The 24,173-nt window shown below is 39.1% G+C and overlaps 1 protein-coding gene across 2 annotated transcripts in view; it reads right to left on the bottom strand.

Annotated features, from left to right (window-relative positions):
- LOC104608399 (2-dehydro-3-deoxyphosphooctonate aldolase) overlaps window positions 1-24,173 on the bottom strand; it is a 53,304-nt gene that overhangs the window by 8,752 nt on the left and 20,379 nt on the right. For both annotated transcript variants that reach the window (XM_010274372.3, XM_010274371.3), the window contains 9 exons: window positions 23,201-23,298; window positions 22,989-23,085; window positions 22,621-22,686; window positions 22,330-22,389; window positions 22,055-22,129; window positions 21,009-21,093; window positions 20,407-20,465; window positions 10,425-10,469; window positions 9,578-9,676 (listed from right to left, as the gene is read on the bottom strand). In XM_010274372.3, the coding sequence (XP_010272674.1) occupies window positions 9,578-9,676; window positions 10,425-10,469; window positions 20,407-20,465; window positions 21,009-21,093; window positions 22,055-22,129; window positions 22,330-22,389; window positions 22,621-22,686; window positions 22,989-23,085; window positions 23,201-23,298 (684 nt within the window). The remainder of the gene's footprint in view (window positions 1-9,577; window positions 9,677-10,424; window positions 10,470-20,406; window positions 20,466-21,008; window positions 21,094-22,054; window positions 22,130-22,329; window positions 22,390-22,620; window positions 22,687-22,988; window positions 23,086-23,200; window positions 23,299-24,173) is intronic.

Here is a 24,173-nt window from a genome sequence, read left to right as displayed (position 1 = left end):
TAGCCAACCTAGGATACCTAACAAGGAGGCTAAGAGGTTAGAAAAATTGATGAGAGACTTCTTAAAGGAGACTGGGGAAGAGGAAAAAGATCTCTTGATCAGGTGGAAAGTGGTGAGCAATTGGGATTAGAGTTGGGGAATGTAGTGAGTAAGAACGAAGCTCTTCTAAGCAAATGGCTTTGAAAGTGACCCTTGGAAAGAGAGGTTATGGTATGAAGTGGTGAAAAGTATCCATGGCGGTTTTGAATCTAGTTGGGATGTTGGGGTGTCCCAAAGGGCTTTGCTCACAACACCTTGGAAGGCAATTTCTGGCACTCTCCATAAATTCCTCGGGTTTGTAAGGTATGGTGTATGCTTTGGAAATTCTGTCCTATTTTGGGAAGATGTTTGGGTGGGCACTCAACCCCTAAAAGACTTTTCCTTCTCTCTATTCTATTTCCCTCTTTAAAAAGAAACCTGTTTCAAGGATCCTCTCCCCCCTGATTCCTCCATTGGCTTTAAACTAGGACTTTGGATTTCATAGAGGTTTAAGGGATGATGAATATGCTTATGTTTTTAAGCTTTTGCTTCTTCTAAACTCTGTGTTTGGACCCCCCCCCCAAAAGGACTCTGACTCTGAGTGGCCCCTTCGGTTGTGTCTCTTTCTTTAAATCCCTCTGTTTCCATCCCTTCCTCTCAGGTTTTCCTTAGTAAAAGAAATCTGGTCAAGGCCAACTCATCCTAAAATAACTGTTTTCTATTGGGAAGCCTATTATGGTAAGATCAATACTTTAGAAAACATGCAAAAGAAGAGACCTTATTTGTCTTTATTCCCAAACTGGTGTATCTTGTGGAAAGTGAAGAGTGAGGACTATAACCATTTGCTGATATCTTTTTCTTTTGCTCCTAATATTTGGAATTGGATTTTAATGCTATTTGGGTGCAGGTGGAACTTGACCTCTAAGGTAAAGCTGCTTTTTAACCGCCAGCCTTTGGGCAGCTGACAAAAAGAGGGAATTTAAGGTGGAAGTGTATTAGAGCAACTAGTTTGTGAACAATTTGGAAAGAGAAGAATAATAGAATATTTCAAGAAAAGTAAAGAAGCCTTGCTGAAGTAAAGGAGTGTATCATGAGAATGACAATCTTCTGGCTGAAGACTTCATATCTGTTTGTGAACTATTCTTTTTATGTTTTGAGGAGAAATTGGGCAGCAATGGCATCCACAACCTCCATAAAGAATAGTCTACAAGCAGAATGGAAAATATTGGTACCACAAAGTGTACCGATAAAGGTAATTTTAGGATACATATTTTGAATTCATGATATGCTTTGGATATGTATAGATACAGTGGAAATAATTAGGATTCACACTAATATATTAGGGAACCTCGTATAAATCCCAAAAATGCATCAGTAACACTAAATTTATTTCTTAAATAAAAACACATAAGAAACACATAATTTAATAGCTTATGTGAAGTGTGAACTACAGGATACACTTTGGAAGGTTAAAAAATGGTTGAAGAAATAAAAATGCATGTATGCTCTTATAAAACCAATTGAACTTCATTAATGTTTGCAAAATACTGATTTTTTAAAAAAGGTGACTTTCAGTCCAAAAAAGAGGGATGTACATGAGAAGATGAATTTGCACTATACAATGGATCCCTTTCCACCCCATTTTTTTGCTATAATATCCACCAGACCATTTAGATTTATGGGAATTCATCTAACTCTGCATTGAAGCTGGTTAGAAATGTCAAAAATTTCTTCCAGGAAGTGAGCAAGCCTCAAGGACCTGTTCTCTTTTTAACCCAACTGAAAGTGATTCTTGAATCACCCTGCAAAGATTTATCTGACTGGAGGCCCATCAACAAAGCCTGAACCTCTGCTTCAGAAGTATCTTGAGCAGAAACAGAACCACTGTAGAACCAGAGAATGTTCCCACCAGAGTTGTAGATGACTCCCCAATTCCATCCGCTAAAGGAAAGTCAGAGACCCTTCTTAAACTTCCACCGGACCTCAATATAAAGGCACTCTCAGTTCTTGTGGAAATGGGAAGTTAAAGGACCTATAGGAGAGGAATGGAGGAAGCACCATCATCCAATTCCTTACTGTTACAGGAGAAAGACCAATTTTCGATTAACACTAACCCCAGATTGGTTTCTACTGTTCTTAAGTCTATTACTGTCTCCCCTGTTTCTAGCACTGCCCTTCATCGAACGAGAAAATATTAACACCATGTTTTAGACCCAATTTTTCCAAGATAGCTTCCTTAATGCAACCCCAATCGGTCCACCTTCTTCCCAGCCTTAAGGATAAATTTTTTCTCCCATAATTCCTTGCTGCAATCCAAGACCATTTTCTGCACTTTATTGGAGCTAAACACGACAATGCCTTGCATATTATCCTCTCTCAGACTCCTTGGCACTCTTCCACATTATTTCCAGACTTACTAAATGAAACCACAGGTTCCTCACCATATCTTCTTTGTTGTTCTTCAATCTTACACAGATTAATGATTTCGGCTTCCCTCTTCAGAAGATAAGTCTGTAGCTTCTCTGCAACCAGCTTCCACAATTTTCCTTGCTTTCCTTCAGGTAAATATATTAGTTGTTTTCTGTTATGTTCAAAAAATTCAGATACTGCCACGAACCAACCTTTTTAGTTCCTCTTTAGCTCCACCAAATACCTCCTCCTCGGGATTTCCAGAGAGTGTTTCCATCCTTCCACCTTCACCAAGTACAGTACTCCATTAATGAAGCATTTCAGCCATTGTGTAGCTTCTCCCACTGGATAAATGGTAGTTTTTCCTTCTCTTATCTTCAATTATATTTATCCCCTGTTCTTCCCTTCCTTCAGCAGCAATTTCTTCATTTCTATCACAAACTCTTCTCTCCATCTAGACTCTGGGATGAAGACTCCTCCATTTCTTCTCTCCATCTTTATAATCTTATGTTGATGTCTGTTACTGATGGAGTTCTCCGCCTAGCTTGCTGAAACCTCTGCCATTCATAGATACAGATACCTGTTTCATTAGAAGTCATCCCAAAGTTCGGGAGGGGTGTCTTATTGTTCCTTTGGAAAAATGAGGAAAGGGCATTGGAAAAACTCCTCCAACCCAACCTTTTCGCACCTCCTGGGACATAATTCCTCTAGATTTTTCCTCCCCTCTCCAAGAGGCTATCCTAATGTAGCAGCCACAGGAGTTAGATCTCAGCTGGAAAGTAGTGAAATGGAAAAACAAAAAAGTTTTTTAATCTTGTTGAGGATAGGAACTGGCTAGGGTTCTAGAAAGGAAATGAAATAACTCTGTGGTAACCTCTTTTGTCAAGGAAACCCTAGACGAAAAACCTTTTCCCATTTCAGTGAGTGACAGAAACACTCGGCAGCATTAGGGTTGAAGGCAAAGTCGAAGGATTTGGCTTTGATCAACACTATCCTGTTAAGGGCGGGAGGTAGGGGCCTTCCTCTGCCAACAACATGGAGATAGTGGAGAGGGGGGAGAAAGTGGAACAAAAAGAGAAGAGAGCCGGTGAACCTGATGATTGGACAAAAGGTAGGACGCAAAAGCTGAGAACTAGATCTCTTTACCACCGACAACATCAGAAGAATGGCGATGGCATTGGATGGCAACAGCTGTGGGGTTGAAGCACTCACTAATTTTAATGATCATTTCTCTTTTTAGCTTTCTAGTTGAGCATTCCTATATAACACCATTTATTTGAATTAAATGTGGCCTACAAGTTAAATAAAGCTTGTGTTACTTTGATTATTAAAACATTATTGTAAGATGGCCAAGTGGCAAGTAATCATACCTTTGATAAGAAAGACCCCAGGTCCAAATCTTGCTAATGGCATGGGATTTTTTAAATCTATGTTTTCAATGAAGAGAAAGATTAAATGATGGGATTTGAAACTCCACAATTAATGGGCATCAATGGTAGAACAAAGCCACAATTAATGAGCAAATAGTGGGATTTATTGATTTTCATCACAACTTATGAACAACAGTTGTAAGGTTTAGAGATATTGAAGAGAGGAGGAGAATGCTTGGCATGGCACTGTTCACACCAAGAGAGTTTTCATTTTTTCTTCACAAGCAAAATTACAAAGGTGCTAGGCATCCAAATACAAATAAAAGGGACAGAAATGCCCTCACACTCTTAACACTCCCCCTCAAGCTGAGCATAGATATTTATCATGCCCAGCTTGTTCAAATTGTTGTCGAGCTTTGATTTGGGAACACCTTTAGTAAGACAATCAAACAACTGAACTTCAGACCTCAATTGAAACGCCGATCAACCTCTATATGCTTTGTACGATCATGTTGAACATGGTTGTGGGCTATGTTTATGGCAGCTTAATTGTCACAATATAATATCTTTGGAGTATCAATTTGCACTCCCATTTCTGTCAACAAGTTCTTCAACCACAACAATTCTAAGACTCCATGTGTCATAGCTCTGTACTCTGCCTCTACACTATATGGAGTCACAACTGATTGCTTCTTGCTTCTCCAAGATACAACCTTACCACCCACCAAAGTACAATAGCCAGAAGTACACCGCCTATCATCAATGGAGCCTGCCTAGCCAGCATCAAAATAGACCTCTACCTTCAAATGCCCATGATTAGAATACAACATCCCCTTTCATAGACATCCCATCAAATAGGCAAGTATTCTATTCACTGCTTGCATATGAGATGATATAGACTTGTGCATGTATTGGTTGATCACACTTACAACATATGATATATCTGGTCTAGTCAGACACAAGTAGAGAAGGTGACCAACAAGTCTCTGATACACACCTTTGTTAGGAAGAACATATCCATCATCAACTCTCAGCTTATGATTGGGATAAATTGGAGTTTCAGCCGGTTTACAATCCAATTTTCCTACCTCCTGAAGCATATCAAGGACATAGTTCCTTCGAGAAATATAAATGCCCCTCTTTGACCTTGCTACCTCAATCCCTAAGAAATACCAGAGATTTCCGAGATCATTAATTTCAAACTCAATTGCAAGGAAAGACTTCAGCTCATCAATCCCAAAGAATTCATCCCCTATGATAATAATATCATTGGCATATACTATCAACAAAGTTATTTTACCATTTGCTCTCCTAATAAACAGGGTATGGTCAACTTGTGATTGTGAGAAGCCAATTTTTAAGACAGTTTTTCTGAATCTATCAAACCAAACTCGAGGAGACTATTTAAAGCCATAAAAGGATTTCTTCAAACGGAAAACCTTTCCTTCACTCCCAGGGATGTTCACTCCTGAAGGAAGTTCCATGTAAACTTCTTCCTGAAGGTCTCCATTAAGGAAGGCGCTCTTAACATCCATTTGATAAAAGGGCCAAGAATAGTGGGCAGCAAGACACATGATAACTCGTATTGAATTCATCTTGGCTACTGGAGCAAACGTTTCCTGGTAATCAATGCCATAAGACTGGGTGTACCCTTTTGCCACAAGTCGAGCTTTGTACCTTTCAATTGAGCCATTAGATTTTAGCTTTACTATGTAAACCCACTTGCAACCAATAGGAATTTTGCCTTCTGGAAGAGAAACAATTTTCCATGTCTAGTTTTTTTTAGTGCCTCCATTTCCTGGTTCATAGCATCCTTCCATTGAGGGAACTGCACTACCTCAGTTGTGAGGGATAAAAACAAAAGCAATAGAAGAAATATAGGCACAATAGGAGGGTAATAAAGTAGCATAAGAGACTGTTTGAGATAGGATACTTAGCACATGTCCGTCTTGCTTTACGAATTGCAATGGGAAGGTTGAGGTTAGAATCTACAAGAGGAGGCTCAACAACATATTCAACACAAGCATTAGAAACAGGAAGAGGTTCAAAATCCAAATTACCTGAGTCTGAGAGGTCAAATTGTAATGGACATTCAATCTCTGGAGTCATCCTCTTTCTTCGTCTGACGAACCACCAAGGCCAAGACCGAGGAATAGGAGGCAAAGGAGGAGGACTACTACGACCACAGGGAGGAGGAGGAGGAGAAGAAGGATTGATAGCATCAGTTGCAGGAATCGGCATACAAATAGGAGTTTGATCTTCACTACCATTCTCCCCCTGAAGAAAAGGACAAGAGACGGAGAAGAAGGGAGTAAACTCAAAGAATGTGACATCTTTGGGCACATACCTTTTTTCCAAAACAATGGTCATAACAACGATACCCCTTTTGGACTGAAGAATATCCCAAGAAGAGATACTTGATAGACTTTGGGTCAAATTTCAGCCTAGAAGGACTCATGTCATGGACGACACAGACACTCCCAAAATCCTCGGGAGGAAGATGGAATGTATCCTCATCAGGAAAAAGAAGCTGATGAGGAGACTGAAGATGCAAGGTCCGTGAGGGAAGTTTGTTAATAAGACATATAATTGTTTGAGCAGCATCCCCCCAAAACCAAGTTGGAACATGCATCTGAAATAACAAGTCTCTGGCAACTTCGATCATGTCCATTTTTCCTCTTCGATACCCCATTTTGTTGGGGAGTATGAGGGCAAGAACTTTGGTGAATCACTCCTTTTTCTTCAAGGAAGGTTTGCAAGTGCTTCTCAAAGTACTCCTTGGTGTTGTCAAATCTAATAAATAATCTTCTTCTCAAACTGTGTCTCCACCATACTGAAGAAGCCTTTCACAATGGAAGGAACTTTTTTTTTGATAATTGAAATAAGTTTATTAATGAGCAATAGACAATAGTACAAAGTCCCCGAGTAGAGGCACGAGTTGCAACCTCTTCGGGCTAGTTAAGCACAATGGAAGGAACTTCATCTCGGCACTTCATCAAATACAACCAAGTATACCGCGAGTAGTCATCAACAAAGAGAATGAAATATTTATAGCCACCCATACATGGAATAGAATAAGATTCCCAAACATTGGTATGTATTAAATGAAAAGCAACATTACTTCTTTTATTACTTGCAAAAAAGTTGTTCTACATTGCTTTGATAGTTGACAGACTTCACATTGCAAACCAGAACTAGACAAGGACTCAAACAAACTATGAAACAAAAATTTCAAGGAACCAAAAGACACATGCCCAAGAGGATGATGCCACAATTTCAATTGACTTAGTTTCTCATCATGGCAAGACATAGACTGACACATCAACCCTAACATTGGAGACTGATCAAGAAGATAAACTCCATTGGCTTCATGTCCATTGCTAATCGTCTTCATCGTATTCATGTCCTAAAAGACACAATGAGATGGAAAGAAGGTGACAGAGCAATTATGAGAATTTGTAAGAGAACTAACAGATAAGAGATTTCTATGCAATTGTGGAACATGGAGTATAGAGTTCAGAGAAAGGCATTGGTAAGTTTAACTTCACCCAAACCCGACATTGGGGTCTGGGATCCATCGGCAACGGTAATCTTACCTTTCCCTGAAAAAAGCCTAAGTGGTAAAATAAGAAGGCATGCCAGTTGTATGATCATTGGCTCCTGTGTCAATTATCCAAGAGCTAGAGGGTGGAGCATGACACGCAAGTGCAGTTCCTGATTTTGCAAAGGCACTAGAAGAAGCATTTGAACCAGTAGATGTAGGCAACCCACTCTTTTCAAGATGGAATAAGATGCCTCTCAATTTTTCCATCACTTCAGAGGTGTCATGAGTAAATGCTGGAGCAGGAGAATTTCCCTCAAGCATTTGCGTCTGAGAATCATGACTTGTGGTAGCAACATGAGCATTTACTTTCTTTCCGGTTTTAAACTTCTCAAGTTTCAGGTGGGGATTTAGCCAGCATCTATCCTTGGTATGCTTCGGCTTCTTATAGTATTCACAAAATACTTCTTCAAGTTTACCAAAACTCTTCTTAGGTTTTGTGGACACAAGAGCAATGTGCTCACCTACAAACACTTGCATAATAGCATTCCTCCTACTCTCTTCAATCTATACAAGAGAATATGTTGTGGAGAGTGACAAAATATCAGCACTAAGGATGTGTTGCCTAGTGAAGTCATAATCAGCATTCAGCCCAGCAAGAAAATCGAAAACTTGGATTTTTTCAATGTACTTCCTATATTGTTCAGCATCAACAGGATCTTTCCACTCCAAAGCCTCAAGATGATCAATTTCTTCCCAAATTGATTGTAAGGAGGAGAAATGCATGATCACTGATTTCTCCCCCTGTTGTATATTACATACTTCTCTTCGCAACTAAAAGATTCTAGCAGTGTTTTTCGCTTGAGAATAAGTTGCAGTTAGTCTATCCCAAATATCTTTAGTTGTTGGAAGGAACATATAGTTGCGAGCGATGTGTGGCTGCATAGAGCATACAAGCCAATGACATAACCAGCTCATTATCCTGCTCCCATTTGGAATAGTTTGGATCTCCAGGCTTCGGCTTAGCTTCCTTACTGGTAATAAGTCCGAGCTTACCTCTTCCATCGATTGTAAGCTTGGCTGATTGAGACCATTCAAGGAAATTTGTCCCATCAAGTTTTATAGTAGTAATCTGTCCTCCAGCATTGTCATTGCTTCCTGAGAGAACATAGGTAGGTACACAGACGTCTTTGTGTGAGTCCATCGATCACAGCCCCTCCAAAAAAAATTTCTCACCAGCACTAGTCTTGCAACAACAGTTGAACTCCCAAACACCTTTTCCACAAGGTTAGACACGAGTTACAGCTAAAAAGTTAGGAAAAATAGGTACTGGAGGAAAAACATGGGAAGAAAAAAATTCTAAAAAAAAAAGTTTTAGGGCTCCAAAAAATTCAGGACTACTTCCTACAGTCCCAGGGGTTTACCACGACTTAAACACAAGAGGTTTCAGTAGCAACCAATCCACCATATGAGCATGCAAGCCCTAAACTCCAAATCTGGACTTTTCACCAATTTTCATCTGAAAAATCCAAAACAACTTCAAACCACCATGAAACTTATACCAAAATTCCCCTAAAATCAGGAGGAACCACCGACCATCAAAAACCCATGAAGATGTCGCCAGCCATACAGACTTCTGACGTCAACCAGCGGCATGCTGATGTCAGCAGGTCTGCCTGTGAGTCACGGCCAGCAGCAGAGAATTTTCTTGATTGTGTTTGGCTCTAATACCAAGTTGTCAAGAATGCTTGGTGCGACACTGTTCACACCAAGAGACTTCATTTTTTTCTTCACAAGCAAAATTACAAAGGTGCCCTTGAATTGGCGCCCAAATACAAATATTCATAAAAGGGCAGAAATGCCCTCACACTCTTAACAAACTAAAATCTGAAATTCAAAGAATATGGTGTTTGTTGGCTGATATAGACTGATACAAACACAACGTTGGTGATATAGACCGAGACAGGACGAATGGCATCAAAACTGAGCCATCCCAGCCATGCCACGTGTTGGCCCCCTTGGAAACTGATATGATATGCCATGTATAACCCTGTATCAGACGTATTGTACCAATATTTTAAACCTTGGTTATGCATTAAGCACCATTTCATGTTCATTTTTATTCTGTTGTCTCCAGTACTTTATGTATTGAGTCCATTTAAGCAGGAAAAAACTTAACTTTCCAAAGGAAGCAAAGAAATATTTAAGATATCATTTCTAACAGATTTTGATCCTATACCTCCATAAAGATTCCATCCACTCCAACAGCAACTGATGTCCTTGCAATACATGGTATTAGTTCACGAAGACCCCCACTAGCAACACCTCCACCATCCAGCTAATTGAGAAAGAACATACTTCAGCTCTTTCACTAAGAATTGTAAAAATATTAAGCAATCATAAAATCTGAATTAAACACAGAGAGACAAGCTTTCCTACAATGCAGCTAGCAATAATATCCCAAGGAGAAATCAGTACCACAGAGGAACTTAATAACAAAGAAATGCACAATTTGTGATTATGAGATGAAAGAAACAAAGGCAGGGACTGGAACCTCCTAATATGTGCAAAAAAAGATAAATACACAAGACTCCTAATTGACAAGAAAAATTGTGATTCATACCAAGAAAGTTTTTCTCAGAAAAAGAAAGAACAAATATAGCCAGAAGAAAACACTATTGTAAGAAAGCCCCATTTAAATTTCTTTACTAGGGAACCAAAAAGGATACCTGTGTTAATATTTCCAGCATTAGATAGTTAAATGTTGTGTTGGAATCCTGTTGTGAATTATTTGCAACCATGGAGGGAGTAATTTTTTTGGTCAACTGAATAAATTCAGTAATCCTTCTGTATCAACAAAATACAGCTCATCTTTATACATTACCTAGTTTATGCATGGAATAGAAAGAAATTTTTATGGGCTTTTGATTCGTCCAAGTAAATTAGAGCTTTATTTCTTATATTTAAGCTGATCATCACGAAGAAGCCAATAGATATATCAATTGAAATGAAATTGCTTTGCTTTACATTGGACCTAGATATATGCATGCATTTCTTTGTCAACTGTAACCTAAATTGGTCCAAACCTTCCTCCCAGCAGGTTGCTGTAATGAATGTGTAACATCTGCTACCTGCAATGAAACAATTTCCAACAGAGAAGCAGCTGATCAGAAAAAGTTAGATCAATAGAAGAGCATTATGCAACAAACTAGACATAATAGCAACAGATGGTACAATAAGGACCTTAAGTTTTGAATGATATTTATCAGGAGAAAAAAAGTACATATGCATCAATAGAAGTTTAGACATCAAAGAGGTAGCATAATGACTTGAAAGCGCAGATCATACATGCATTAAATAATCATTCTACATAGACAAAGAGAATTGAAGTGCTAGATCCCATCTTGGGAAGCTTCATGTTTACCAATAATAATGAGAAGCTAACAATTTTTATGTGCTTTAAAAGCTTCAGAATTTACTAATAATCTAAGCAAAGGGCACAATGCAGCCCCCTTCTCATGCTCAAGTGGAAAAATCTCTTTTAAGGGTGAGAATAGGATATATAGAATGAGAACAAGGCTGAGAAAAGCTGAATATGAAGAAAACAAGTTAAAGGGATACATTAAAAAATCTGTCTCTGAAGCAAGGACATCCACCTGATAAAATTCTTCAGTGCGGACATTTCACCTTGTGCAAGTAACGGAAGGAGACACTTCAGGAACTAATAAGGTTGGTTGTGGATGAAACACACTATTACAAAGGTGGCACATTGGCATTCTGGCACTTTTTCTACTGTGTAGCAAAGGAGTTTTGGCAGTGAAACATGGGGCATGAGAGGATTATGTATTTCCATCTCACCTCTATGTAGTAGCATTTTTAGTCCAGTATCTCTGTCATGTGGAAAGGCAAGAAGTTCATTACATCTTTTCTGACAAAACAATTAAAACTAAAACATTCTTCAAGAGGAATACATGCCATAAGGTAGTGTTTAAAGGCGACTGAAATGTTGATATTGTAGATCTGGCAAACACAAAAGCATCCCGTATCAGATGGATAGATTGGATTGGCCACATGACCCTTACTAGTTCAAAGTTTCAAACATTTTACATTGACAAACATGTGATAATAAGTTCGTTTTCAGTAGGCGATCAAGACTACAATCAGCCTTGAATCCTAATAGATTTCAGATTAGAAAAGGTAGAAGAAAAGTAAAGAAAAGAAGAAAAGAGAGGAGAATAACAGGAGAACACAAAGGTTTGAAAGGAGGGACAGATTCTGAAATTGATCTGCCGCCGCCACTCTCTTAGTATTTATAGGTTATGTTCAGTACATAAAGGAAAGGACAGATCTGCCCTAAATACTTACATGACAAATAAAGCAAATAAAAAACTAAAATAACAAGCTGACCACCAACTAACACTAACATGACTGAAACAAATAATTGCACATACCTACGAACACAGTGGGGACCACAGCTGTGGGGCCCACATCAGTGTTCTCTACACTCACCCTCAAGTTGGGAATAGATATTTATCATTCCCAACTTGGATAGGTCTACCTCTAACTTCTTCCTTGGTACAGCCTTGGTTAGGATATCTGCGAGCTGGATGTTGGATGTGATATATGGGAGACACACTTCCTGTGATGAGACCCTCTCTCGGACAAAATGTCGATCAACTTCGATATGCTTAGTTCTGTCATGCTGCACCGGATTGTGAGTTATATTAATAGCCGCCTGATTATCACAATACAACATCAAGGGCTTCTCATAATCAATACCCAACTCTTCAAGTAGTGATCTCAGCCATAGGATTTCAACCACTCCATTAGCCATTGACCTATATTCAGCTTCGGCACTAGAGCGGGAAACAACACTTTGTTTCTTACTCTTCCAGAGGTAGACCTCCTGTCATCAGCACTCCCAGCCCAATCAGCATCTGTATAGATCTCCACGTTCATGTGATTATTGGTCTTGAGCAGTATACCCCTATCCGGGCATCTCTTCAAGTATGCTAATATTCTCTCTGCTGCAAGAAGATGAGTAGTTCTAGGGGTATGCATGTACTAGCTGACAACATTAACTGCATAACTGATATCTGGCCGAGTGAGGCAGAGATATAGGAGCTTACCAACCAACCGTTGGAACATAACTTTGTCTTCAAGAGGCTCCCCGCCCTCTGCACTGATCTTGTGATTCTGTTCAATGGGTGTATCAGCAGGCTTGACACCTAACTTTCCAATTTCCGCCAACAGATTTAGAACATATTTTCTCAGAGAGAAACATCCCTTGTTTAGATCTAGCAACCTCAATACCCAAAAAGTATCGTAGTGCACCAAGATCTTTCACCTCAAACTCTTGATGAAGGAACTGTTTGAGGGACTCAATCTCACTACTATTATTTCCTGTCACTACAATATCATCCACATATACAGCAAGCAGGGTCAAAGAAGAGTCCACCCTTTTAATGAACAGTGTATGATCTGATTGGGTCTGTACATAACCGGATTTTCCAAGGGCTAGTCTGAATCTATCAAACCAAGCTCTAGGTGATTGCTTTAATCCATACAATGCCTTATTTAGTCGGCAAACCTTCTTACCTGTCTCCGTATCATAGAGTCCAGACTGTATGTAGACCTCTTCCTGTAAGTCTCCATTCAGAAAAGCATTTTTAACATCCATCTAGAACAAGGGCCAAGAATAACTTGCTGCAAGGGATAATAGAACTCGGATGGTGGTCATCCTAGCTACCGGGGCAAAGGTCTCCAAATAGTCTATACCATAAGTCTGGGTGAACCACTTTGCAAGCAGTCGGGCTTTGTACCTTTCAATGGAGCCATCAGCATTATGCTTCACAGTAAATACCCATCTACATCCAACTGGCTTCTTTCCTTTGGGTAGGTAAATTAGCTCCAAAGTGTTATTTTTCAACAGGGCATCCATTTCAACTTGCATTGCATCTTTCCACTCTAAAACTGATAAGGCTTCTTGCACTGTTCTGGGAATAGGGACATTGGCAATGGAAGTGAGATAGGACCTGTAAGAGGGAAATAGGTGATCATAGGATAAAAACTGGGAAATGCAGTGAACTATAGATGCGGTGCAATGTCGTTTCCCTTTACGGACGGCAATAGGAAGGTCAAGGTCATCCGTAGAAGGGGAAGTGGCAACAATGGAAGGTGTCTCAGTGGGCCCTGGGACTGTAATACCTGGATCTAGAGCCGTAGAAGGAACTGGAGCTGGCCTGAACTGCCGATGACCGGGATCAACCTGCCTGCATCGCCTGTGATAGACTTTCAACTCCTGATCCCTCTGACCACCCTCACCATTACAGCCCTCACCATTACAGCCTTCATCACCCAATGGAATAGGTAAAGGAACAGCCTCAGATGTGTTAACCCCACTCTCACTACGCTCCCCCTGAGGAAAAAGACCCAAATCCCCACTCTCACTGCTTTCCCCCTGGGGAGAAACCCTAAGATAATAGGGTGTCTCCTCAAAGAAGGTGACATCCATGGAGACAAACTTCCTCCCTGAAACAGGATCATAGCAGCAATAACCCTTTTGAGTTTGTGCATAATCGAGGAAAATGCATTTGGAGGCCTTAGGGTCAAACTTGGAATGATGGGACCCGAGAAGCTGAACGAAACAAGTACAACCAAAGGTTTTAAGAGGAACAGTAAACAACTCCTCGTTTGGGTATAGAAGTGTAAAAAGGGGTTTCATATCAAGGACTCGGGAAGGAACCCGATTAATGAGATATACTGTCGTGAGGATAGCATCACGCCAGAAGCGAATAGGTACATTGGAGGTAAACATAATGCTTCTAGCCACCTCCAAGATGTGCCTATTCTTCCTTTCGGCAACCCCATTCTGTTGTGGTGTATGAGGACAAGTGCTCTGGTGAATAACCCCATGATTAAGGAGGTAAGAAGTTAATGGCTTTGCAAAGTATTCCTTTGCATTATTGGATCTAAGAACTTTGATTTTGGCCCCAAACTGGGTTAGAATCATTTGATGAAAGTTTTGGGTCAGAGCGGGAACCTCATCTCGAGAACGCATTAGATAGACCCAAGAAAATCGGGTATAGTCATCAACAAACAACAGAAAATATCTGTACCCACCCATAGAATGGATGTGATATGGCCCCCAAACATCAGTATGCACAATATAAAAAGAATTATTACTCCTTTTATTACTCAAAGAATAAGATGTTCTACAATGTTTGGCAAACTCACAACTCTCACATCACAACTTCGACATCTCAACAGACTCAAATAAAGCAAGAAAAAGACTCTTCAAAGACCGAAAAGATAAATGACCTAATCGATTATGCCAAAGCATAACCGAACTCACAAACTAAGAAACAAAGGACTTCTTATCCACTGGCTCTTCCCAACGAGAACTCTCTCCAAGCAGATAAATCCCATTCGTCTCACGGCCAGTCCCAATCACCTTGTCTCCAAGTCCTGAAAAACACATCGATCAGGGAAAAAGGTTACTGGACAGTTCATATGTTTGGTAATACTACTGACTGAGAGCAGGTTAGTATCTAGCTTAGGAACATGCAAAACAGAAGATAAAGAGATGGTATCAGATAACTTGATGTCACCCTTGCCAGAAATGGGAACAAGAGAGCCATCAGCAATGGATACTTTATCTCTACCAGAGGATAAATGATATGTAGTGAACAAGGATGGCAAGCTAGTCATATGGTCGGATGCACCTGAATCTATTACCCAACAGTGTTCAGTATTACCTGGAGCTGAAACATGGTAGGTTGAGGCTCGAGTACCTGAATGTGAAAATGCAGATGTGGCAGGGGCTGATGGTGACTGAGATGGCTGAGCTGAACTCCCAACTTCCTTTTCCAACTGTATTAGGGCAGCCCGAACCGCGGATAAGGTCTCTAGGGGTGTGCCTTTTGTGCCTGACGAGGATGCTGAATCAGTATTCACAGCCACATGAGCATTACCCTTCTTATTTCTTAGTTTTGCTGGGACTAAATGAGGGTGCAGCTTCCAACAAGTATCTTTTGTATGCTTGGATTTCTTGCAATGTTCACATACCAGATCCCGTTTGTCTTCCTTCTTCCTGTCCCTTTCTGTATCACCCCCTGACTTAGGTTTAACAGCTACCAGGGCTGGGGAAAAGAGCTGAGGTTGCATCATAACTTTCCTCCTGGTCTCTTCACTATGCACCAGGGAGTATGCTTGAGAGAGGGTCACACTATCTCTGGTCAGTATCTATTGCCTCACAATGTCATAATCTGAATTCAGGCCAGCCAAAAATTCAAATACCCTATTCGTCTCGACTTGCTTTATATAAGTCTGTGCATCTTTGGGACTTTCCCACTCAAGAGTCTCTAGATGATCAATTTCATGCCATAAGGGTTTCAAGGTAGAGAAGTAGACAGAAACCGATTTCTCTCCTTGTTTAAGACTATTCACTTCACACTTCAGTCCATGGGCTCTGGCAACGTTAAGGGGTTGGGATAGGTTTCTTTCATAACATCCCATATCTCCTTGGTTGTCTTTGCCCACAAGTAATTTCGGCTGATATGTGGCTGCATAGAGTTACACAGCCATGTCATAATCAAGCAGTTCTCTGGAACCCACTTGGTATACAATGGATCCTCCTTGGAAGGTTCTTTCACATCTCCCAAGAGGTAACCTAGTTTTCCCCTGCCCCCAATAGCCATCATGGCTGATTGGGCCCATTCCAAGTAGTTTGACCCTTCAAATCTCACAGTTGTAATCTGAAACCTAGTTTCAGATATACTACCATAACTGTTGTTCCCAAAACTACCTTCTCCCTGATTTTTAAACTCCATTCTTGGTCAAGAATCAGTAGTTACGAACTATTAGGGTTACTACAACAGAAAACAGCACTTGAGCGACTATCACAATCAAAAATCAGTATGGAATCAATGCAGGTCTAATCTGAAACCAATCTGTAATCACGGTATATGCATGAAACTAGTGCAGGTCCGATCTGAAACCAATCGGCAATCACAGTACCAAGCAGTCTGTACAAGTTTTCACCCCCTAAAAGAGCTTGAAACCAAGAGACAGGTCTGAAACCAGCTTAGAGAGCAATCTGAGATGCTGGAACAGAATTAGGGTTTTAATCGTAGGTCTAAAATAAGTGCTCAGCCACACTTTCCAAGGGGTTAACAGTTAGGTCTTGCCATAGGGTCAATGTGAAACCCTAAAAAACTGATCACCTCTGAGAGAAAACTCCAAAAACAGTTCGGCCGCTCCTTCTAGATAGGTCCAACCTATCTTGACTGATTGCAATCTCTAGAAAATAAATAAGACTTACCCAAAGAATTCTGTTCGCTACCTTCCAACGTTGCCTAAACCCTAGCCTTCTCTGATTCTTCCTGATTACCAACACTCTGCAAGCCGTGCCAAGTCTTCGAACAGCTGCTAAACTCTTCTGGTAACCTCCAAGAATCAGCCAATGAACACTTCTTTATAAACTTCTAGCCCTAGATAGTTCTCATGTGGTCGGCTGGACTAGACACACATGAGAAACCCTAGATAGGCTTTGATACCAAGTAGGCGATCAAGACTACAATCAGCCTTGAATCCTAATAGATTTCATATTAGAAAAGGTAGAAGAAAAGTAAAGAAAAGAAGAAAAGAGAGGAGAAGAACAGGAGAACACAAAGGCTTGAAAGGAGGGACAGATTCTGAAATTGATCTGCCGCCGCCACTCTCTTAGTATTTATAGGTTATGTTCAGTAGATAGAGGAAAGGACAAATCTGCCCTTAATACTTACATGACAAAGCAAATAAAAAACTGAAATAACAAGCTGACCACCAACTAACACTAACATGACTGAAACAAATAATTGCACATATTGTCCTACGAACACAGTGGGGACCACAGCTATGGGGCCCACATCAGTGTTCTCTACATTTTCAAACATGCAATATGTTTCTCTAAACTAAATTATTTTTCTTTTAATCATCCCTACATGATGTTTCCAATTTTCACATAATGATGAACAAGACATTTTGATTGAAATAGGAATGCACCATGTACTTGTTATAGAATGGACCAGAGAATGCACAAGACAATATGCAAAGAAAACAACCACAAGAGCAATCTAGCTCGTATTTGGGAAAAAAAACTGCTTAATGAAATAACAACAAGTATTAAAACAACCACAGGGGCAAGGAATTTGCAACCCTTAATAAAATTCTTTGGAAAACTTGCTAGGTTGAGGACTCAACCTAGACAAGAACTGCATGGAAAGTATGAATATGGACAAGGAGGTAGGGAGGAGGTGGGGAGGTATACATTTATCTTAGGATATTCAATGATTCATTGGCCAATGAGATATCTGGGACTATCTCTCATGCAACCCAATATCCAATACCTTCTAGAATCTTGTCTTGGATAGATTTTCTAAAAACTTCTAATTGGCTAAAAATATAAATATAGAGATGAAGAGTCATGCTAATAAACTCAACCTTCGACAACCTACCTCTCCAATTTTAAGATTTCAGCCTCAATTGCAAAAAAAGTTGGAGAAAACAATGAAAAGATTTTCTACAGGAACCAAAGGATTCCAAGAGAGACCATTTGATAAACTGGGAAGCAGTATGCAAAAGAAAATAGCATGGAAGATTGGGATTAGGCAAATTGGCATTAAGAAATTCGGCTCTATTGGGCAAATGTCATAATATGGTTGCTAGCATCCATGGGGTGCACGTAATGAATAGGATGCTAGTTTGACTACAAGATTAATGTTGGCATTTACCATGGAAAGCCATCTTACTTAGGTTTGATATCCTTTCTTGAGTTTTATTTAGTATGATGTATTTTTAGGAATAAGATATAATTATGAGAAGACCTTTGATCTTGGTGGGGGAAAAGGTCCTGTAAAAGATTGTTTTCTTGTTCTCCATTTCTTCTTACAAAGCCAAACTTGTCTCCCATTTTGCTTGTGTTAAACCTTGGGATTTGAGTTTTTTTTTTGATAAATCAACTTGGGATTTGAGTTTTATAAAAGGTGTAAGAGATTCTAAAGCCCAGTAGCATCAAACTTGTTAAGATTTCTAGAGGGTGTGCTCTTAGAGCTTGACAAACTTGATTGTAGAATATAGACCACTAATTCTTCAGGGGTTTTCACATGTGCTTCCTTTTTTCAAAGCTCTCCTACACATATAAAGTGGACCAATGCCACTCAAACTGAGGGCTTTCTGTTGAGAGGTATACCAAAAAAAAAATAACACTTGTCAAACCCTTCAAAAGAGAAGACCCTATTGGTGCTTATTCCCGCATGTTTACCATCTTTTAATGTGAATGGAGAATCTGCTTACCATCTACTAATCCCCTACCAATTTGTTGCTAGTATTTGGGAATGGTTCTTTTCTCGGTTTAGGTGCATTCAAACACTGGAACCGTCCAACTAATGTGAAGTGTTTCATCAAAGCCTCCAACTACCAAGAAAGAAAGGGAAGATCATGTGGAGAAGTGCCACAACAGTGGTTCTTTGGACTATATGGGAGGAGAGTAATGAATGAACATTCAAAGGAACAGTTCAAACAAGCACTCTTAGTGAAAGAGGTGCATTGGATCAAAACTCTACATCTTTTCGACCCCTTTCTACATGGATGACATTCTTCGAGGATGTTAATTGGTGGCATCTTTATCTACAACAGTACCTACAGTTTAATTACTCTAGTTGGATATCAAGTAAAGTTAAATCTAAATTCATGTAGATTAGGTAATCCTTAATTTTCAGGTATGGAAGGGATACTTAACAGTGTTCATTTTCTCCATATGCTTGAGACCCATAGGCTGTGGATTCCACAAGGCTGGAGCTACTAGCAGTGTTACAAGGTTTGTAGATAGGAGACTGATTAATTTGAGGAGCGCAATGATGTAAGGGAATTTTAAAGTAATTATGGGCTGGCTACTTGACTAAAGGGCAACAATCCAGGATCATTGCAATAATTCATCATGAGGGTGATAAAAGTCATGGAACAGGAACTAGGAATCGCCTTTTCTTTGGTCCATACATCAGCAAACTGTTTGGCTTATACTATGGCTAAACAAGGGGTGAATTGAATAGGTTATTTTGGAGTCAGTTAATTGAGCAGGGAAAGTCAATGGTGAAAGAAAGGGTTAGGTGGCAGATGGCATCCTAAAGCACACAGATGCTTGTCTGCTTGACATATTTTGCAAGTAACTGATTCTTTTTCTCATGACCAATAATTTTTTTGTTTAGAAATGTAAGATAAATTTTATTAGAAACCAACAAGCATATAGTACAACAGCTCTCTAGCCTCAATGAGATCAGCCAGGAAAACAGAACAGAATACAAGCTCCAAAGGGAATGGGATCTTAACAACTCAGACACATTCTGGTTTTTGAATTCAGATTTAACAGATACCCAAGATATCAGTCTGCTAACAGCAGAAAGGATTAATTCTTCTGAGCTCTTCACTTTGTTACAGAAGATTCTACTGTTCCTTTCAGTCCAGATATACAGCTGTAGGCACAGACCTCCAGACAATCTTTCCTTTTTTCTTCAGACCTTGGACATTCCAGCAGCACATTAAGTCTTTGACTGAGCTCGGCATAACCCAACTGCATTGAGAACATGACCCCACACCTTAGAAGTGATAGAACAGTGTAATCCTAGGTGGTCAATCATTTCAGGAACCAGACCACAAAGGCCACAAGACAGATCCAAGAGATGCAGATCCCTTCTCTCCAGATTTGTTCTAGTGAGGCATTTATCCAGAGACATAGCCCAAACCAGAAAGTTCACTTTTGATGGAGGAGTAGGATTCCAAACTTGTTTGCAAGGCAAATCTGATAGACCTGAACTGTTCAGTTTTAAAGCCAAAGATCTCACTGAGAACCACCCATTAACATTCCACTTCCAACACCACTCACCCAATAAAAATTATTTGCTACCAATCAAAAAACGATATCTGAGAATAGGATTTTACACTTGTTAGCCATCAAGAAAATACTTGGTTTAAACACAAACATGAGATGCAGCACGAGAACAGAAAAAAAAAAATGAGAAATTATTTACTTACAATAGGACAATTAGCTTCCCTCATCCACTCCAAGTTGCGTGGGTCAACAATCAAGTCATCTACAAATTAAATCCCAATTTAGTTGTTTAACTATACCAAGAAAAAAAAAAGCTTCTGCCAACAATGCAAGAGATAACTTTATTCCCAGGATATGACAATGGAAAATAAGTAAAGAACTTGTAGATCACTTTGCTCCTAAAATTCTTAGAGGTGACATTGGCTAAACCTTCATAAGGACACTTTGGTTGTTTAGCACAGAATGTAGTAGCCATATGCTATTTGGCCCAACTGCATTCAGCATGCATTCAATTGGCAGCTCTTAATTTGCTCCTTCAGCAAGAACTCAAAATCGTTTTTTTGCACAATCAAGACATATTTCTTGCACAATCCAAAAAAATATTTCTTGCACAATTAAGCAAATTCTAGACCCAGTGACAGTTTAGTTCTACTTTTGCTTGCACAGTTTCATCTGGCTACAATAAAAAATGGGTCCTCAGTGTCCAAATCAAAAGGAATCTGGAAATGGTAATTTTACAAACTCAAGAAAAACAAATAAACATTAATAAGTTATTGAAGAAAGTAAGCAACTTCTGTGGACTTACTATAGCCAAACATGGTTCCCCGCTCACAGACCATTACATTTTGATTCCCTGCTAATCTAACTTTCTCTGCAGAATTTACCATGACCTGCCAGATATCATGATTGTTAATTAATCCAATTTTTAAGATGAAAGAGAAAAAAACATGAAAGTTTATAATTAACAGATCTGGTTATCTCCAATCTATAATAGAATGGTGAAATCTATCAAAGCATTAGCATTAAATTTGCATAATAGCAGTTCCTAAAGAAAATTATACTGAGCACTGTGCATCACTATCCTACTAAACTGCTAGCTGGTCGCTTCAGAGTCAATACATTGATGACCTCCAGGGATTCCATACCTCTCAAAATCCTTCTAAAACTCAAGTTCCAAGAGGAGTTTCTATTATTTCAAAATTTTACCGTTTAACCCATCAACGGGTTAACTCCAATGTATTGTGGAAAGAGTGGTCACTGGAAAGTTAGACATAATTATCTTCCATTCTTCCATGGACATAAGAGTAGAGCTTCTGGCAACCCCAGAATCTTACCTGCATTCAGCCATGAATGCTTCTAATCACCAAGTGCCACAGTGTCCTTGCCTTCTCTAGGAAACCTCCAAAGTCACTTTCCAAAAAGAGAGATATGTTCTTTTTCTTTTCTCTTTCACTCTTCCTCCAATTGATATGTAATTCTTCTTTCAAGCCTCCAGCTTCCTTGAAAATGTTTTGATACCCCCTCCTAAAAATATGGCTCTTTTGAGTTCCCACCCAATGGGGAGTCCCAAGTATTTAATTGGCCATGACATAATTTCACAACCCAAGATTTGCACAAGTTTCTACGTCATTATTGTTGAGTTTGATCCCCACAACACAAGGCCACTCTTTGTGCAGGTATCAAGATATTCTAGTTGGATAGCATGCTTCCAAATGACAGTCAAGGCTACAATCAGGGGATGAAAAGAATTATGGAACAGAAACCCTGCAATTTGTAAAACAGGTCCTGTTTGGCTGGAAAATAAACATATTAAAGTTCAAAAAAAAAAGCATAGATGATTAAGAAACTCACAGAAGGAGCACAAAATTGGCCCTTCTTAATATTGATAATTTTCCCAGTCTTTGCAGCTGCAACCAGAAGATCTGTCTGTCATAACAAGAAATATTATGATATTAGCAGAGGGGAAAAAAGAAAAATTCACACCCACACCCATTCTAAATATAAGTTTTTCTTTTATTATTATGGATGCTGAATTGGCACTGAGAACGACCAAAATGAAATTGATCTATAAAATGTTAAATATGTTGAATGTTTTATGTAAATAAGTTAAATATTTTAATACCAACCTGACGGCACAGAAAAGCTGGAATCTGAATAATATCTGCAACCCTGCCAACAGGTTCACACTGGGAAAAAATGAAATGTTTTGAAAACAATCATAATAAATTAGTCATCCAACTTTCCTCATCTATAGTTTGCGCTTAGCTTTAACTTTGTAATGAAACTTGATATCCAACAGCCAGATTGTATAAATCAAAACTGACAGAAAGATAATGAACATGAGTGCTGACGTTTGTTAAAAAGAAGCATTTCCACATAGAAGGGTTTAGTTCTGAAAGAGGAAAACAAAAAATTACCTGGCTAGCCTCATGAACATCTGTCACTACAGGGATGTCATATGCTATTTTGACCTTTTCAAGTATCTGCATTTGAAAAGGACTAATAAGAATAGTTGTTTTAAGTCTATATAAATCCATCATTTTGTATATGTCAACAATAACTCTTATTCAATGCTACAAACATATTGTTGCACTTTTCTTGATAAATTTGCCAAAATAGTTACTTATGTTGTTTCCTTGTTCTGATACACCACGTATCAAATGCCATAAAAGTACGTCTTAATTTGAATTTTTTAATGTCCATAATGAATTGTGTCTTCAAACAAGGACAATGAGTGTCTAAATGTTGCACCAAGTGCAAATTACAAATACATGAAAGATTCTACCTTTAGACCTTCAGCCATTCCAGGACCACGGAATGATTTGGAGGATGTACGGTTAGCCTTATCAAAGCTTGACTTGAATACCAGCTGTAAACCAAGTCTAAAAAGTTGATATGAATTTACATATCAGAATTCTGACATGCATTTAGAGAGGAACATGTTTCTTATACAATTTAGCAAAAACAAATGAACTATTAGCAAGGCTGGTAACTTACTTCGAGGCGATACTCTTTATGTGTTTGGCCATCCGTAAAATGTGCTCCTCTGATTCAATCACATTAGGACCCGCTAATAAGAAAAAAGGTTCTGCAGCCTGTTTGCAGTCATTACAAAACAAAATCATACATCGATCTGAATTTAATTATACATAAGAAAAAAAGGTTCTGCAGCCTGTTTGTTATATAGGAAGAATTGTAGGTTCAACAAAGTTACAAAGAAAAAAGTTTCTCAAGAAAATATATTAAAATTTTGTATCTCTTCTAATCAAGATGAATCAGAGAGGCATGTTAAAATGCTTCTTTTGAACAGTCAAAGCTCCTTTATGAGGGAAACTCTGTGTAATTTGGGAACACCTGGTCCAAAAGGGGTTAATTGGAATCTGGGTTTCAGGAGGGGCCTTGGGGAAAATGAATGTGAGTCCTTAGTTCATTTGCTGGATCTACTAGGACAAGTTCACTTGGACGGATCCTTGAAAGATTCCAGAATTTGGGTAGGCTCTTCAGATGGCCTCTTTACTTGCTATTCTTTCTTCAGTATTCTTGCCTCGCCTAGCATCTCAGTTGAGAAACTCCCTGTGGAAGAAATTTGGAGTAAGCCTATCCCCCCCCAAAAAAACAAAATTCAAGTTTTCTGTTGGGAAATTTTCCTTAGCAAGGTAAATACTTGTGATATGCTGCAAAGAAGAAGGCCTTTTGCTTGCCTTTCTCCTCACATGTGCTCCCTTTGTAAAGAAAGTGGTGAGACCCTTTCACATTTATTAATATCTTGTTCCTTTGTGCATCACATTTGGGAGTTCTTTTGTATTTTCTTTAGTTGCAGGAGGGTTTCCACTCAAAATGTCGCAGGACTTTTCAACTGTGATTTCTTGAGACAACCAAAGAAAAGAGAGATGTAATGTGGAGAGCTATGAAGGCAGCAATTTGTTGGGTGGTATGGGAAAAAAGGAATAACAGAATTTTCTTGGAGAAA

This window comes from Nelumbo nucifera, chromosome 6 (genome assembly GCF_055504915.1).
Source record: "Nelumbo nucifera cultivar China Antique chromosome 6, China Antique-T2T, whole genome shotgun sequence".
NCBI classification, from domain to species: Eukaryota; Viridiplantae; Streptophyta; class Magnoliopsida; order Proteales; family Nelumbonaceae; genus Nelumbo; species Nelumbo nucifera.
The sequence above is the reverse complement of the archived record's forward strand: the minus strand, read 5'-3'. Positions and strand labels throughout refer to the sequence as shown.